Raw genomic sequence first — 19,747 nt, forward strand, 5'->3', positions numbered from 1 at the left:
GAGATTTTTTTAGTAAATGATATAAATATAAAATGTGGTAACCTAAATCGGTATTATATTTTATTATAATTTTAAAAATGCTACACCACTGATTTAAAAAAAAAAAAAGAAAAAAAATGATATTAAAAATTAACTATTGCTTCTTTAAAAGAAAAGAACTATTGAGTCGAAAATAAGTTCTTTTGCAGAAAGGAAAAAAAATAAAGTTATTGACTATTGTTATCAAAAAATTATTCTTTAAATACTTTCTTTTAAAACTGTCTACAATTTTTTATAATAACTTTTGTTTTAGAATTTCTGAAATAGTTATAAAAAAGTATTTTATATTCATATTTTATATTCGTTATCAAATATTTTTTTTTCTTTAATACTTACTTGAGCGTTGATTTTTAATAAAATATATTTGTAAACGTTCTTTGAATGTATTTTCGTTAACGTAATATTCCACTCGTACCCTGCAAAAAACATAAAGTTATAATTAAATTATTAATATATTTTTATTTAAATATATATTATTATACAGTTAATATTTGATTTATAAGAAAAATATATTTATTTATTTGTTTGTAGTTCAAACAACCATATAAAATCTAATATTCTGTATATAATACTTGTAAATATCATATTAAATAGTTATTAGATAAAGTACAAATACATTTTTGTTGTATCAATATACTTATTTTGTATACTCGTATTTAATAAAACTTAAATTATAGAAGCACATTAATACTATGCTTATGTAAATTTAAAAAAATTATCGTAGAAAGTGTACAAATCATCTATTAAAATTAAATGAGAAGTTTTATTTCATTTTTTTTTTTAAAGTTTAATAAAAATAGATTAAATTATTTTATTTTGTATTAAAATTTTCATTAAAATATTCGGCTTTAGAATAACACAAAAAAAAGTATGGTGTCATTCAAAAAATAAAACTTAAATGTAATAACAATACAAATAGTAAAAATATATTATTTTATTTAGTAATGATTTCAAATTATGTAAAAAAAAATATTTTTAAAAATGGCAAAACTTTTTACATAAGTAATGTATATTAATAAAACCTAAAAAAAAAGTATAGAGTTTCGATTTTATAGTATAACATTTATTTTTAAATTGTATAATTTCGTACTTAAAGATATATAAAAAAAGTTTTCAAGGAAATAAAAAAATCTTCTTTACGTTACGGAAAAATATATAATAAAAAATTTTAATAATCAACGAACATTAACATATTATTTACCTTTGTACAATGTATAAACAAATATATTAAAAATTAAAATATTTAAACTCAAGGTTTTCAAAATTATATGATGTTTTTAGATGTATCTATTTCCTAAGCTTATTTTAAAATTATTATTTTCTGAATATCTTCTGAAAAGGTTATATCACTTTAAAAATCTACAAGTTATCATAATTAAGTATAAGGGTTACTATATATTCTGTTTATAACTATAGTTTCGCGTGCACTAAGTTGTTGTGTTTGAGTAGTATTTTATTATTACTTTTACAATTTACAGAACGTGCACTTCTTATTAGACCGAAATAATAATAATAATCTTATTTGTCTAAACTTAAAAATTATAAGTATCTAATGGTTTTACTTTTCATTTTATTTTATTGCAATACATCATATTTTATCGCACATACTTTAAGTGTATTTAACAATAAACTAACATTATATGATAAAATATCATTGATTAATATATACTATTATTTACAACCAGCTGATATATTATGACGTATGAATTTAATATTACAATTAGAAAATTTTTTTTATGTTTCCTATTTGAGCGAACGTTAGTATTGAAGTTTAGACGAAAAAGTGTAATTTTATTTCAAAATATTTTAATATTGTTCAGCTTTAGTGAAATATTATATTACAAACCTACTAAATACTTAAAAAAATTTAAAGCAATCATTATTTTTTACTATTATATATTTATTTTTTTTCTAGAATTTTTGGAGGAATCATTGGTTTGAAAATTGTTTTTAAATTTTGCTAAATACATTTTTAAAAATTGTTTGCAGAGACCTTAAGGTTATTGGAAATAAATTGTTTATTAATTTCAAATGGAGGATTTTTCAGTCCTTTATTTTTTTAAAAAAAATTAAAAAAGAAGTCAAAGAAGTTATTGTTTTTAAAGAAAAAAAAATGACAGTTTATGTTTAAGCTAATGTATTATCTTAATTGCATTTGAACAACAATGATTGATCATAGCTTGAAAATTTAAAGACATTCTCCGTGCACTAAACCAAACTTCTGTATTATACTTTTTCCTAAACTTAACTTGCGTTATATTTTTGTGCATGATCCAAACAACTATAATTGGTTTATCTAAAGTATATCAAGAAAGTTTGTTACATAAACATGTAGTAGAATACTAAACGTTTCCAAATTTTTTGATACCTTGTATCTATATATTTATATTTTACATTTATAATTCTTTTATTTAATAAAACACAATAAAATACAATTTTACAAAACTAAAATAATTAAATCCTTTAATATTATGATTAAATGCATTTATTTATAACAGTAATTGTATTTAAGTATCTTCGATTATATATATAGATTTTTAGTCAATACTATTTAGCTAAAAAAAAAAAAATTAACAATAACAATATGTTTTATATTGTATTGTAAATTTAAAATAATAAGTAAATATTTTTTTTTGTAGTAGGAGCCTATACTTATATATATATATATATATAGTATTTGTCTTAAAATGTTTGTGACATTGTAAATTTACGTTCACTAGAATCAATTTTGTGTTATTAAATGTAATATTGGATTTATCACTAATATATTATTAAACATTCCAAATTTAAATGTGAAGATAATAAGCTTTGTTTCTACAATGATACATTGGTTATTACAATATTAATATTTTTTAAGCGAGATATGAATGTGTTAGATATTATTACTTAAAATTTGCTACAACTCGTTTAAAAATAAAAATCTCATGGTTCCACTGAACAAAAATTTGCTAAAATTTTTTTTTTGAATAAATGAGAGTGTCCTCTTTAAGTTTAATAAAAATGATAGTATACGTAATGTAAACTGTTAATATTTTTTCTCAGAAAATTGATTTTCTGTTTCTGTAGCTATACTATTTATACTTTATTTTATTTGTTCGTAAAATGTTTTTTAATCTTCCTCATAAATATTTAAATTAATCTAATTTTTGTTAATTTATTTTTCCTAATTTTATGATTCGATTCAACAGTTTCAACTTTTGATTTGATCATTTTTATTTTCAATTTCATTGAAAATTCAACTAGTCATGTAATCAATAATAAATTAGATAATTTACGTTATACTGCTTTATATGTTACAATTTATATTACCCTTTGTTATAATCAATTAATGTAATTAAATTAAATAGTTCAAAGGAATGTTAAATAATATTAGTTGTGCATTAAACTTTATAAAATTTAAAATTTAACAAAATATATTAATATTTTTTTCTTAAGTTTTACATTTATATAAACTATAAGTTATTATAATTTCACTCATAAAAAATAGAACAAACAAATATTATTACTTTAATATAATGCATTAAAATAAACTATAGCCTATCAAGCTACTATTTTTTTAATTTTTTTTTTGTTGTCCATTACTTGAAATTTTCGTAATAGATTTTGTTTTTATTTTTAAAATTGTTCTTCATATTCCTTTGTTGTTTTATCTTTATTAATTTAATTTTAAACAATTGCAAATTATATTTAAATATTTTTAAATCTATTTTTTAATCACATTTTATTTGTTTAATACGATGATCTTTATTTGTGCACTAAAATTAAATATTTGCGTTAATATCATGCACGTAATTTGAAAGTAAAATATATTTTCTTCAGCGTTGACAAATTCTTTGTATAATTATATATATTTTTACATTATCATACCTACTATAATTATCATATTTTTCACTTTTAATATCAAATTATAAATAGTTCTTAAAAAATAAAATTTATTTAAAAGTTTTATTGAATAAAATATAACTTGAAGTATGTATATAATGCATATATAAATAAATTATTTGTTCTACAGACCACTGCTCAGTGATTATTCTGTATAAATAATAGTTATTTGTATGGAAATTGAAGAATCTCACTTTATTATATCTATATAATTGTTATTTATTAATAGCTCTTTAAGTTTTCTAAGACTATTTATTTATATAATGAACATTTTGCAAGCAATGTATTTTTCTGAATACAGAAGATACTACATAGTTGATATAGAGGCATGACCGAAAAAAATGATAAAAAAAAAAAAATTAAACTTTTATAAAAAAACTTTTGAAACAACATAGCCAGAAGACATTATTTTTTGGAATCATAAAATGTTGATCAATCATTCTGAAATATGAAAAAATCATCGTAATTAAATTTTTTTTATTTCATACTATTGGATGTATGATTAAGAGTCAAGAAACATTTTTAAAATATTTTCGTTCTATAAAACAATCAATTCGTATTAAAATAATATTAAATGCGCAGATATACATATATATATTAATTAGGTATACATACTGTCGAAATAATTGTACAGAATAAAAACATAAGATAAATAAATTGTTATAAGTGAATTAATAGATACAAATTATTTTCGTGTTACCAGGTAAACATCATTATTATATTTGATGTTAAACAAATTTAAAGAACGTTTTTATAAAATGTTGTTATTTTAAAAAATAGTAAATACTTATATACTTTTATGAAGTGCCTATTTTAAAATATAATGTTGAGGATAATTATTAGAACTAAAGAAGTTAAAATTATGTAGTATTGTTATTACGCGATTGCATATTTATTGGTACCCATACCTACCTAATATATTTCTAAATATTTAGATTAAATAGTTAAAAAAAAAATTAAGTTTACTTTCATTTTACAATACTAAAACATTTGAGTGTGATTTAAAAAACAAACATTAATATATATATATGATGTTTGGCCAAAAAAAATGTGTTATAAAAGTTTCAAAGAAAAGGTTGAAAGTATACCCCTGGGCCATGTATGTTAAATATATAGTGATGAATCTCGATACATTATTCGAGTCTGCTTATTTTAATTTTTATGATATGTTTAAATTTAAACACGTTTACATACTAAACTAAAATTGAAAATGCACGGAAGATTACTAATTTAGAAATAAATTCGAATACAAATATTTTATAAAACTATACGTTTTTGGTACTATTTTCATAAGACTGATTTTAGATTATGATTTAATTCGTTAAAAAAAAAAAAAAAAAAAATCAAAAATCAATTGTTTCTTTTAGCAAGCTGCTTTTTGTTTAATACAACGTTATCAAATAGAGTATTTGTAAATGACAAGTATTTAGTGCTACATAATATTATATTCATAATAATAACTATGACAAAGTTTTTTCTATTAATTGTATAAATTTAGAGATGTTTATATCAATTAAAGCGTTGTCTTTTTTTTTTCATTCTTTAAAACATAAAATTCAATATACAAATACATTTATTTAATGGATTTAGTCTATTATTATGTTTTTTGTGGAATACGATAATAATATGATGTATGTGGTAGAACGATATACCTACCATAGATAATTATAGCATTAGCCTTTAGCGATGTCTATACCTACAGGTTTTTATTTAAAATGATTTATTACAAATCTAAAACGGAAACAAAAATGTTTCTACTTAAAAAAAAAAAAAAAAAAGTGATCCATTTCAATATATAATATCATTTAATATTTTAATGCCTTTGAATTTTTTGTATAAATTTACGTAAATACGTAAAAAATTGTTTTAATAAAATAAGTGCTTTTATAATTTATACCACGGAATTAAAATATCACAGAAGTCTGATGGTTTCAAAACACTGCGTCAATTTGAAATTTAAGTGCACATTAATACATAATACAGTAAGCCATAGCTGACAGTTGTGAGGTCGAATTATTTAATCGTTCATGGTTAATCGATAGAGTTTAACCTATTTCATAAGCAACTAAATTATTGAATGATACTAAATAAAAATAATTCTTATACAAAAAATAGTATTTGTCGAATAATCTATTCCATAGCAAAAGATAAGATTAAAATATCTTATATTATGTATAGTTGGAGATCTTAAATCATTAAAGTACCATAATATCCTCAACGGAGTATATTATTTTATAATATTAAATTTATTACCATGATTATTTGGATTCATTTACAAATTAATTTTTTCATAATATATATACATAATAGTATTATTGTTGGTTATAGCTGACTCGAGTGAGTCATCCATTATCATTAATGGACCATAATAATTTAATATAGTTTGACTGTTCGATATAATGACATCGATATGCTTTGGCATTAATAGGTAATTCGTGGTTTCTGAACGCATCGGTAGTTTATACCTATTGTAAATTAATATGTTTATACTAATATATTATATTATTATTCTAATGCTCGTGCGGTGATTGTATCCAACATTTTGAATTATAGGTAATTTATTAAGTTTCCTTACCGTAATTCACTGTAATGTATATTGTTATGTTAACATTACAAAGAGTAACGTTAATATTATTACAGGGAATATTATTGTCATAATTTTTACATTTATAACTATATCGATTCCTACATCACCTCACTCTTATATAAATACTTTGAAATTAAAGACATACTGCCTATTATGTAGTTGGATGCTAAAAATCAATCGATGTATGATTTGTATTCATAAAAAAACATTGTGGAGATCATCCAAAGTTAAGACGATTTAAAAATTCTAGACAATTGAAGTTTGTAATATAACAAATTATCATGTTAATAGAGATTTTATTATTTATATAATATTGTATATTAGTATATTTATATGAAACGCTCATTATCGATAACTGATAATTATTTAATTAAAATGTGATAAATGCGTTCTAATTTTAACAGACCTGACCAAAGGGTTCCTAATTTTTATGAGAAATATTTTATTTACTAGCTTTTATTAAAATTATAAGTGGTCGATTTTACTATAATCTTTATTTTTTTTTTCATATATATATAATATATATATTCATTATAATTTTTTGAAAAATGAGTAGATTAGTATCTATATAGTATAATAGTGTTACACAATTTTGCAGTTAATTTTTGTCTAATTAAGTTCGAAACCATTATAAATATTGAAGATAAACGTTGATCTCAATATTCTTATGCAATGATAGTTAATATATAAATACATGTATATTTAAAAAAAACCATTTCAATAGGTACACTGTCCGAACAGTATTCTTCACCGGTGACACGCGTGAGACATTGGCATTGTATGGTCCACTGGAGTTTGTCAGTGGTCATGGCCGGATGCTACGAAATCAGATCGATGTCAACAACAGTCTTTCGATACTGCGCTTCCACAGGCATCTCGACGTCTCTGTTTGCTGGTGCTGTCGTTTAAAATATCTGTCGTAAACGACCACGACCCTCCGCAAAAAGAGTTTGGTTGTCAACAAAAAACCAACGGAAACGGTAGAAGTGCGTATCGTTCTCTGGTCATTTCCTTGCCTCTTTTGACGTTCACTCTTTTCGTTTAGTCCGAGTGTATTTAGCTACCTGTCTATCAATCCCGTTATCAGCACAAAGTTAGCTGTGGCGACCTAGCTTAAAACACTTTAGCCGGCACTGTCAATGTCTATCACTGTCTTTTGCTGCAGGTGCAAGCGTGTCATGCCACGCCAATCGCGTGCTCACATCAGTCGCACGGGCAATGTTCACGGAGAAAACTTTATAGGTAGGTAGTTCACAAATTACTTTTCTCTGTATTCATCCTCTAAACGATTATTTTTTTAATATAAATTAATATAACTGTTATGTGAAATAATTCAATTTTTATCCTACCGTCCGTACCTTTAGTTCAATACGTACAGCGCTTATAATAAATCATTTTAATGAATCCGAACAAATGTTCGAAATTCTACAATATTATTATTACGTATATACCATTATATTAATTAAAATTGATTTTTTTTTTTATGACCGATGTTTCTAAGAGCTCAATTATTAGTATTTTTTTATTTTTTCATGTTTTTTATCGAGAAAATAAAAGAATTTTATTTATCCTTTATTTAACTTATTTTAATAGTATAAATGAACAAAATAAAATATAAATATATGAAAAGAAATGCAGTATTTTGTTTATGCGTAAATTATTATAAAATGCTAAGTTTGTATAAAACAAACAGCGATATATTTTATATAACCAACGATCGTGCATGATATTATTATACGCATATCATATTTCATTTAATGAATTGTTCAGTTTGTAAGTACCTCTACATAATTATTTAATTTTGTAGTCTTTTACAAAAATATCATGTATTAGAAAACCAATGTTTGATCAATAAATTTGCTGTAATACTTGTCTACTATGTGCAAAGAAAATTTTTGAACTAATTTTAAAAATGTGGTGATAATTATTGACAGAGCTTGGTTGCCAGTCTTCAGAGAATTACTAAATTTAGTTTTTGTGCTCAAATGACTCGAATCGTTGACTTAAAGTTGAATAATACACTACACTTTGTTAAAAGCTATAATATTTAGAGAATACTTATGGAGTTTAATACAATACATCTTATAAAATAGTATTAAAGGGCATAAGTACTTCATTTTATTATTCAATCTCATTAAAACTTACTGATTTATATTATACCCAAAAATATTTATATAATTATACTTTGATTTATATAATTCTGTAAAAATTTTCACGAGACAAAATTCAAAAAAAGTATTATATTTAATAAATAATATTTTAATTTTAATTTATCTATTTTACGGTGGATAATATATAAAATTTAGATTCGTGGCCATAAATAATAAAATTATTATTAATTAGGTACATAAATTGAGCAGGCTAATATTTATTTGGAAATCTATAGCAGTAAAATTACTACCATACAGTTAATTTAAACATACTTATTAATTTTATTTAAATTATAATAATTATCATAATGTTTTATAATAATTGTACCTAATTCATTATTTTACTATAGATTAGTAGGTTTTTATACCGTTAAAAAATATTAAAAGTGCACGGTCGTTGAATTAATATGTTCAAAACCTATAAGTGATTTTATAATTTATTGATAAATATCTATGTATAGGACTTATATGTTTTTATATAAAAGATATAATTTATATTTTACAACCTAATTTACAATACTAAAACTTTAATCTTTAAACCTTTAACTATAAAGTTTTTTTTAACCTGTTTAGTGTTTATATATTATACATATTATTTTTTAGTGAAGAAATGTATTTATTTTTTTAATAATTAGGTATTTATATATTATATGTATTATGTATATATAAATATAATTCAATAATTTTCATTAAAAATGTTCAACAATAAATGTAGTTTAAAACCGTGATCGTTTTCCCTATAGTAAGTTGAGGATGTAGATGCGATAATTGTCAAGTATATAATAAGAATATAAGTCACTGTCTTACACCAATGCGTGCGAATTGAGACGAGGAGATACTTAATCTAACACCAATATTTTAAGATATGTTTTTGTGTTATAATTTATATATATATATATATATATATATATATGCTGTATTAATGATTTAAAAACTGATAAAAAGACTACTTTTCACAATAATTAATAATACATAATGGTGTCCTCTATTATTAGATTTTATTCGTATAAAAATGTTTTAACTACTCACATATATTTGTATTCCCTTGTTTAGATATTTAATTTTTAAATAATTTAAATATTTTTTAGTGAGTCTATATTTATCCCACAGATGCCAATACGGTATTAAAATGTTTTATTAGTTTTTAAGATGTTTATATAATAAAATGAATCGAATGAACGAAAATCCCACAAAACATTTATTCTTCATTGGAAGTGTTATTGCCTATTGAGATATGCCTCAAACACTATAGATAAACAATGCATGCGTAGGTTGTGGCATACATATTACATAATACTATTCAATTTAAACTTTGCTAATATAGATTTACTGTGATATATTTTGTACAATTTAAGACTATAGAAATAACGAAAGTACACGATTTATGGATAGTTTAAGATTACAGTAAAGGTACTTTATGGAAAAGCGACAATATGTGATATACAAATTTTGTAAAAAAAAAAAAAAATCAAATCAGAGTAAACAAAAATATAAATAATAAAATCAAGTTTTTAAAAATAATATTATTTTTGAATTTTTAATGTATATACAAATGTAACGAAAAACAATATGACTTTATTTATTATTAAAAATTGAATAAGTCTATTATTTAAGTCTATTTTTGTAAATCGTCTTCTAATACAACTGTGTTGTTTTAAATTTGAATTTCTAGTTGGAACATATGGCTTAAAAATATGAATATACTTATGTGTTTTATTTTAATATTTATTACTTATGCATATGGTTTTTTTTTATATAGTTTAGAATTTGTACAATCTACAATAATTATTATTGTAATGGGTAAATATTATTTTGATAAAAACCAGAGGTAAAAAGAAAACAGTTTATAAACGTGCAATGTAACAGTTTATATTTACTTCAATTTATGGTTGTGCAATATAATTTAATACGTACAAATGTCCTATACTGCTAAAATCTAATTAAATATTTTCAAATAGATAATACCACTAAATGGTTGAAGCATATAAATAACACATAGTAATTACTGGAAACTATTTATTTTTTTTTTCGTATTTCATGTCAACAAAACCGTAATACCTATAGTATGTACAAAATGTATATGACTCCAGAAGTGTTTTCAAAATGCAATGTTATAGTACATACACTATTCGTTTGAAATACTCAATGGTATTAGTATCAAAGGCAATGCAAGTGTCAATAGATAAAGACAGATGAACACATAAGACATAATATCATAACATGTGTATTGTGTATGCATAGTTGATATTCGATATTTAATTCAAATTAAAAAAATCACAGTATAGATTATATTTATGTTTTTCAAAGCATAATAATTATTGTAATTTTTTTATAATGGTTAATTGTAAGGAATTTGGTGAAAATTTTTACTCAAATTTCCGAATAAGTATATTTTTTGATATTATAATGAAATTAATAAAAAAAGCTATTTATAACATTTTATATCCTACATCCACCGAAAAACACAATTTTAATATGTTTCGGTTATTGATCCAACATCAAATGCTTATTATAAAAATCCATTGAACTGCTATTTATACATTAGATATTGGATGGTTCATTTTGGAGTTTATAGTAGTTATAATAGATATTTCAGTGTTTGATATGCTATCATGCACAAAATTACTGATCCTCAAATAAATCAACAAACTTTAATAAGAATTTCTACTTCGCATTTCACTAACGAAAATCATTTATATAATTAATATATTTTGATGATTAAACAATAATTGAAACTCTATTAAAATAAATTAAAATCTCATTTTATAAAGTACTTTATATTGTAATTAGGGTTCCGAATTTCAATGCAAAATGCATATTTTTTTGGTTGATCTTACACAATGTGTTCCAAGTACATAATTCTTTTCATGTAACGAGGGTTTCATAGCTAAAAATTATATATCTTTTTTTTTGCGTATTTCGACGTTTTTTTAATTTTTAGAGCATTTTTAGTATTATTGGGTCATTTTATTGGTTTTTAATGCATATATGTTTAATATACTATACAAATTTAGCAATTAAAAATATTATCTAAAAATAAATTATTCGATTCAGTTTTTATCTTATTTTATCTTAATTCATTATTGACTGTGGAGCATCACCCATGTCCCATATTCAGTCAAACTACAAATAATAAGTACAGTAGGCTTACTTAGAATTTAATTTTTAATATAAACGTATTTTGGTATAATTAGAATGAATAATATTTATCCAGAACGACCAAAATATATTTGAGTGAACATCACTCAAATTTTCAGTTTTTTTTTTAATGAAATAATAAAAAATAAATAAATATTAATTATAAATTACAAATTGTATAAAAAATGATATGTCATTTTTAAAATCATATTTTTATTTTTAAGGGCGTTTTTAGCTATTTTTTAGAGGGTATTTGTAAGGTTTTAAGTGTATTTAAATCCGGGCCCTAATTATAATGAATTGAATAACATTGTGTTGAACATTTTTTTTAGTCATATCTTGTTTTTAGATATTAATAATATTTTAATATTTATAAATTAATAAAAATATGTAATTGAACAGTGTCACTAAAGTATATTAAAAAAAAAACATGAAATTATTTAATTTTAATATTACGCTGATAACATAAGCATTAAAATAATTATCGATTTGAAATTTTCTAGTGCAAAAACTCCAAAAAAGTGAATAATAATATTGTGATAATATTGTAATATAATCAAAAATAAACTGAATCAAGCGTCATCAATGCAACACATTGATTTGTACGTATAATATTATGTAGGTATTGTCCAAATATGGTTTATGTTGATTATGAAATTGAAGAAATTTGCAAAGATTAATAATTGTTTTGATAGTTAAGGAATTTGTTTTGTTAGTTTTTCGTATAAGCAATGTTTATTTATTTAAAATTTAAAGATACAGAATAATTAAAATTATCTCCGTTAATTTTATAAATGAAATTTAAAGAAATATGTAATATAAAATCTAATATAAATAAATTCATTTGTACAATACATGCATACAAAATACATGTAATGCATTAATCAATACAAACACTTTTTTAGAACTCGTGGAAAAATAATATTATTTTTTTATCAATTGGATTTTTATTTTTATTCCAATATTGGTGTGAATCACAAATAATAGTTATTTTTTTTCTCTAAGGATAATATAGTTTATTCTAGTCACGATGTTCTAAACCATAATATTCAAGTTAAAATAAAATGGGTCTTATGTAACTGTAATACTATAGTTCCTATATAGCCACGAGTGACCGGAAACGACTACCTACAACACCAGTAGCGCTATACAGAAATCAATTTCGACCGGCAAGCCGGTTTGAGGCAATGCCGTTTTTCTTTTTCTCTGTTAACAGTTGTAGGAAAAACTCCAGAACATTGATTTCTTGAATAGATTAATAGCTTCAAGATGATGGGATAACATTGGGACTATCTTATTCGGGGCGTAATATTCGCATGTGCGTTTCTATGTGTTGTATGATAAATGATTTTAACTTTAAATTACAACCAAATCAATGTGTGAATGGAATTTATGTACTTAAGAGTTGATATTTATGTTAGTTAATGTTTATCGCATTACCGTACTCAATACAATATATTCATTGATAATATTGTTGACGGCGCACGCTTTAAGTCTTAAACAATATAGAATAATAACTACAACGTTAACGAAATTCTCTTAGAGGAAGAAACGAGTATTAGTTCTCCCTTCGTCAAATCTGTATGCATAAGATAGAAATGTTTACGGTTTAATTTACTAGAGAGATACATATTGTTTATTTATGTATGTTGTTTAACAATCCATGTACTAATAATCTGAATCAGTTATGCGACATGAGTATTATTATAATATATTTTGTAAAATAATTTAGTTTAACATTTTTAGATTATACTTATTAAGTAATCTGTTAATAGTTAATATTCACACTATGTATGCAAGTGAAACGTGTTGATTTGATATGACACATTTGAAGTTAACAAGATAATCAGGTATTGTATGTATCAATATTAATTGGTAAGACACCAAAACTTTTAGAGTAACAAAATATAATTTAAGAGAGAAGCAAAATCATCTTTAAATTGATCAGTAGCCATAAATTCCATTAGATTTTGGATTAAAACAAATCCCTATAGACATACTAGATTAGTGAAATCTGGCGACGATCCATTCCACTAAGTTGTCAACGTCAAAACATATTTCATCTCAGTTTAATTATAAGAATTTTATATTAGTCTGCTATTTACAAAGTACACACTGTTGTGTTCGAAAATACATGTGATCAACCATATTAACCTATATATACTCAGTTAATGCAAAACATTAAAAAAGATCCGTGTTCAATTGGCTATTGGCCAAATTGAATTGTTTTTTTCTATAATTGTGTTTTTTACTAAATTACAAATGTTTTGTTTACCACCAAAGTTGTAGATTTATAATTAGGTACTTTTAATTGTTTTTAAACTGCTAATTGTGAGAGAGAGTGAACAACTTTTGTTTTAAGAAAACAAAAACTTCCTGCATTATGGTATCCCTAATGATAAATAATCAAGTATTGTTAGTTACTTAATATTATAATAGTTGTAAAAAACTTTTATAAATTATTTTTATAAATTTTAAATTAAAAAACTAAAAATAGAATCATTATAAATAAGTTTTATTTAAACAAAGATTTGGTTTTAAATATATATATATATATATATATATATATATATATATATATATATATTTTAAACTAAAAACTAATTATAAATTGTGTATGTTTTAAATGTCATTAAATTAAAAAAAATTGAAGATTAAGTGTATAAAGACTTATAAATGTATAACATGCCATTAGGTTGATAAAACGTTTAACCCTGGTAGTCTAACCTTACGTCACGCACATAAAATTGGTTATCATAGTTAATAGTAACACGAACTTTTACTAGATACATAATTTATTAACATTTGTACAATTTAATATTCTTAATAAGTTGACGAACAAATTAACAATTTATATTGTTATTATTGTTGGTACACATTTAAATACTATGCTAAAATTTTAAATAAAAAAAAAAAATCATAGAACTATACACAACACTAATGAGTAGTAACTAAACTTTTCTTATTTATAATTTATATAATATAAATACCTACTTAATATTATAAATTTAATTAATCATTATATTTTAAGTCGTTAGATATTTTGTCATAAAATTGAAAACGATTTAGCATTTTAAATAAATAGGTATTTTAACGTCAATGAAATATAATTTATTTTTCTCAAAATAGTCAAATGGGTAATTGATTTGATATTAAAGTCTAATAATTAAAAAATAAGATTTAATTTAAATTTATTTTCAGTTACTCAAAATGTAACATGGAATTATGTAGTCTGCATAGGTTTATTAGATAGGTACATTATAATGCTAAGATATAAAGATAAATTTATTTTTAACTTATACTGAACTCAAGTTATACCAAATTATAGTTAAAATTTTTTTTAAATTCATACTGGTGTATACGAATTAGCGAATAATAGGTATGTAATCATTGTCAAAGTTAATTTGGGTTATTCTCTAATTTCTTTTATCGCTCATCTTACATTTCCACATCATGCAAAACCATACATTTTTGTGCGTATATAATATAGCTGTTATGGCTGCATTTAATTAAAACTACAACTTCTTTTACTGTAAATTAACATTTTAAATTTCCAATCGAAATGTTAGAACACAACACAATCACGATTTTCATAATATTATGCTTAATTAATTTTTCAGCTCGATACCAATTGAAGAATACCGATAAATTAATAATAGAAATTTATAATTAATAAATTGATAAAAATTACGTAGTATTTATAAAAGCTAATATATAATATTATTCAAATGCGGTATATATTAACAAAACTTATGGTAAAATCAAAAATATTTTGATAGAAATTTGTTTGATGGAATATTATGATTACATTCATCAAAAGTGTAGTAATGTGTAGTACGTAAAGGTATAGTAACATAAAATGCCGTTTAATATTTACCTTTAAGATAATATTATTAACGTACTGTAATAAATATTAGATTACGCAAATTACATTATTTTATAAATTATTGGAAAATTGTAATGTATAATATAAATTAAAGAAATGTATTATATGTATATAAATATTATAACAAATTAATAAATATAATTTCATTGAATAAGGATAATAAAACATAGATTGCTGCCTTTCAAACATCGCATTTAGAAATATTATTAATATTATCCTAAAATTATTTTTGAAAAAATTCTTATAGTTTTTCATGATTTCTATTTTAACTTGTAAAAGATCTATTGTTTTACGTAACTACATATGTTTAAGATATTACAAGAGATCGATGAATATTTTAAATGCAAGTAAATCAAACAAGGGATTCTGTCCAATTTCTCGGAAAAACATGTCCTAAATTCAAATAAAACGTTTTCATTTGCTAATTACGGTTCTGAAATTGGTCATAAAGTAATTTATTTTTATTATTACTATTTATTTTTTAGTTATAAATCATGTACAAACTTGGTCCACTAAAACGTTTTTCATTGGTTGAAATAATATTGTAAGTTAATTATGAATTCTTTTAAAGACTTGAAATTAGTGCCAAATAAGGCTTTATGGCATGTAAGTATTTATTTTTCAAGTCCATTTTCATAATTTAAATGTTTTACTTTATTCACTTTATTCACTTTTAATGTATTGAAGTTTAACCACAAAGAAGTTACTATATAATTCTCTCTTATTTATAATTTAATTTTTGGAATTTTGAAGACATTATTAGCTTTAGAATATTTATAAATAATTATAATTTGTATTATTTTAATGATATATAATATTGAAATGTTTTATGAGTATTAAAAAAAATATACATTGAAAGATTTTCCATGATGAATAAAATGTAAAACTAATTTATAAAAAGACCTTATGAAGATGGTACTAAAAACTAAGAACTAAGGTATCTTATCGTATATATAATATATATATATATATATATATATATATATATATATATATAAATATTGTAAAATATAGATTAGGGAGACACAATTTTAATATATGTATATATATATATATATATTTTTTTTTAAATATCATATTAAAATGTTTAATGATTAATGTATACTTATTTGTAAAGCGCAGAATAAAATAAAAATTATTTTTTCATAATTTCTTAAAATATTGCCTTTAAAATTTGTTCCATTCATAAAAAAACTTGAGAATAAAAGTTTGGTTGTATATTTTTTTTTTTTATTCAACTTTCTTATATTTTTTTGTATTCTGCATACTTTTACCTACGCACTAGACAAAAGTGGTGATGGCTGTATAATGGTTTGAAAGTTTTCGCTATATGCATGCAAATATCAGTAATAATATATAAAATATAAAACAATAATTTTATTTACAACTTACATAAATTGCAATAACACCAAATTATGAAAATTTAAAGTAAGTAGGAGAAAATTAATTCAAACCTCGTGTTTGATTGTATTGGTACACCAGGTACCATTACTTATTTGCCTAAAATTCCTTTATTACTTATCATTATCTTTTGATAAAGAAATAATCACATGAAAAAAATATTTGCCAATATTATTTTTGATATTATTTGACAATCACAATAATCTCTTGTAATATGATTAAGTGACATTTAGATGGTTTGTAGAATGAATGATTGAATATATTATACATTTTAAGTAATTAATCTAAATAATCACACGGGTTGTATTTATGAATTTATTTACGGATTTTAGACTTTTATGTATATATCATACAGTTATTACAATTTTTATTATATAATACTTTTTAAACAAATAACATAAAAATGTACATATGTTTAATAAATAAATTTATCTACATTACTTATATTTTTATAACATTTTAACATTAATTATAACATTCTTATGTTAGACTTTTGTTTTAAAAAAAGATAATAACGTATAAAAATAGTCCTTGGAAGGTCATATTATATTACCGTTTTGATTGGCTAAGCCCCTATCCACTCTCAGAAGACCATTGCTAATATGCAGTGGCACTATCAGGGAGGGAGATATGTTCCGAGTTTCTAGATATCTCTTTGAAATTAATGGTAATTTTTTTCCATTCAAAATTTAAAAAAAATTAGAAGAACCCCATTAATGCAAAAATTATTAAGTCACAACTAATTATTTAATAATACAAATTATGTTTGATCTTAACATAATATGATAATCAGTTGGGTCAGATTTATTAGGGTAAAAATTAAAAGCATAATAGTCCCATTAGTATCGTTCAATATTAAACGTTAATAAAAAATAAAATACTCTAATTATAACTATACATTTTAATAATTACTTTAAAAATAAATCTGCGATCAAAGGTTAAAAAAAGCTTCTTATTTCATTCAATCAAATCAGATATATGTGTATAAAATATGCATTATTTGTTAGTTTACTCTTAGAAATAAGAATTTTACCATAAAATGTTTCAGTAAATTGTATGTGATTGTTTTTATAGGTAATATTTTTGTTTTATAAATGTGTTACGAACTCAATAATATTTTCGTCACTAATAAGCTAACCATTTAACTACACCTTACCACAACTTACTAGTATTAGGTATGTTTAAATATGTATAAAATATGATTTATAAATTATATGAATTTGAAATTATTTGAACTAAGGTATACTTATTTTTTTTTATTATTTGTTATACAGATACCTACAGTTAATATGTATAATAAAAAATATATAATTTTACTAGTTATTTATTAAAAGTGTGATTAATGGAATTTGTCATCACTTAAAATATTACATTAATTTGATAAGTTTAGATAATTTATCTGATAATATTCTTCTCCTACGTCTTTACTATCGTCTTCATTTACGATCACATATTATAAATTATTATATAAATATTATTAGTTGTATTTAGAGGTCGGATTTATATCCTTTTAAGATCTTTAAAATATAATGTTTTTACGTCGTTCAAAATAGGTAATATATCTTTTAAAATATCAGATATATGATCTTTTATTTCCTTAAAAATGCGAAAAATTCTTTAAATATTAAAAATAATAAAAATATGTATAACTATATAATATTGTTTCATGTGTTCCGGTGTCATTTAAGTACGCCGATTAGTAAGAATATTTTTATATGATATATTGAAGGATTGTTCAATATCAACCGATGTCACTAACGAATATATCGTGTGATTAACTTTAATTAGAATCCAAAAATAAGTTATACAGTGAGTGAATATGATATTTATAAAAATGCCTTACTTATATTGTACACGACCCATAATATGCGTAATGTTGAGTTTGGAGAATTTCTTCATATATTTATCATATTACATTTATAGGTACAACATTTTTATTAATTCGAGTTCGTCGAATTAATGATATGTATCAAAATATGCCATATTAATTATAAATGATAATATAGCACTATTTAGTATTATATATTTAGATATAATAGAATTATTATAATATATAATTATTTAGATTTATTAATAAAATTTACATAATGTAATAACTTATAATAAATATTACCTATAGAAATACTTAAATCTTTCTCTCTCGATGGAGATTTTACTGTTGAGATGCATTACATAGTATGGAATATGTATGTATTATTATTTAAAGTAATTGTAATGTAATTTGTATAACTATAGTAATAATTAGTAACATTAATAATTACTTAATAATAAATACGAATTTAAAACGATACATCTTACTTGGACTTGGACTTGAAATAGAGATGTTACAATGCATTTATCAACAGATCTATATTTATGGGATATGCTGTCGAAAATAAAATTTAAGTAGGTATTCTATTCTTACCACCAACGTCATACAGTAATAGATTTTTATTTGCAAGCGGTTCGATAGACTATAAAAATAATTTAAAATATTGTGTAGTAATGGCGTATGGTCCATCAATAGTATAAAGACAATATGATGATATATAGATTAGACGGCGCCAATAACATATTTTTTGATGTCCTGCACTCAGTGACCTAGTTTTTCAGGTGATGTTCATTGAGTTTTAGGCATTCATTTGTATTTTAATATTTTAAAATTTTTATTACTACCTTAGTATT

At 22.1% G+C, this 19,747-nt stretch overlaps 1 protein-coding gene across 1 annotated transcript in view; it reads right to left on the reverse strand.

Annotated features, from left to right (window-relative positions):
- The window catches only part of LOC112601459 (potassium channel subfamily T member 2), a 165,372-nt gene that overhangs the window by 34,582 nt on the left and 111,043 nt on the right, over positions 1-19,747 (reverse strand). Inside the window, exon 3 of the mRNA XM_025349100.1 lies at positions 376-455. Within this exon, the coding sequence (XP_025204885.1) occupies positions 376-455 (80 nt within the window). The remainder of the gene's footprint in view (positions 1-375; positions 456-19,747) is intronic.

The sequence above is a fragment of the Melanaphis sacchari genome, unplaced genomic scaffold (genome assembly GCF_002803265.2).
Source record: "Melanaphis sacchari strain LSU unplaced genomic scaffold, SCAv2.0 Contig78_pilon_pilon, whole genome shotgun sequence".
NCBI classification, from domain to species: domain Eukaryota; kingdom Metazoa; phylum Arthropoda; class Insecta; order Hemiptera; family Aphididae; genus Melanaphis; species Melanaphis sacchari.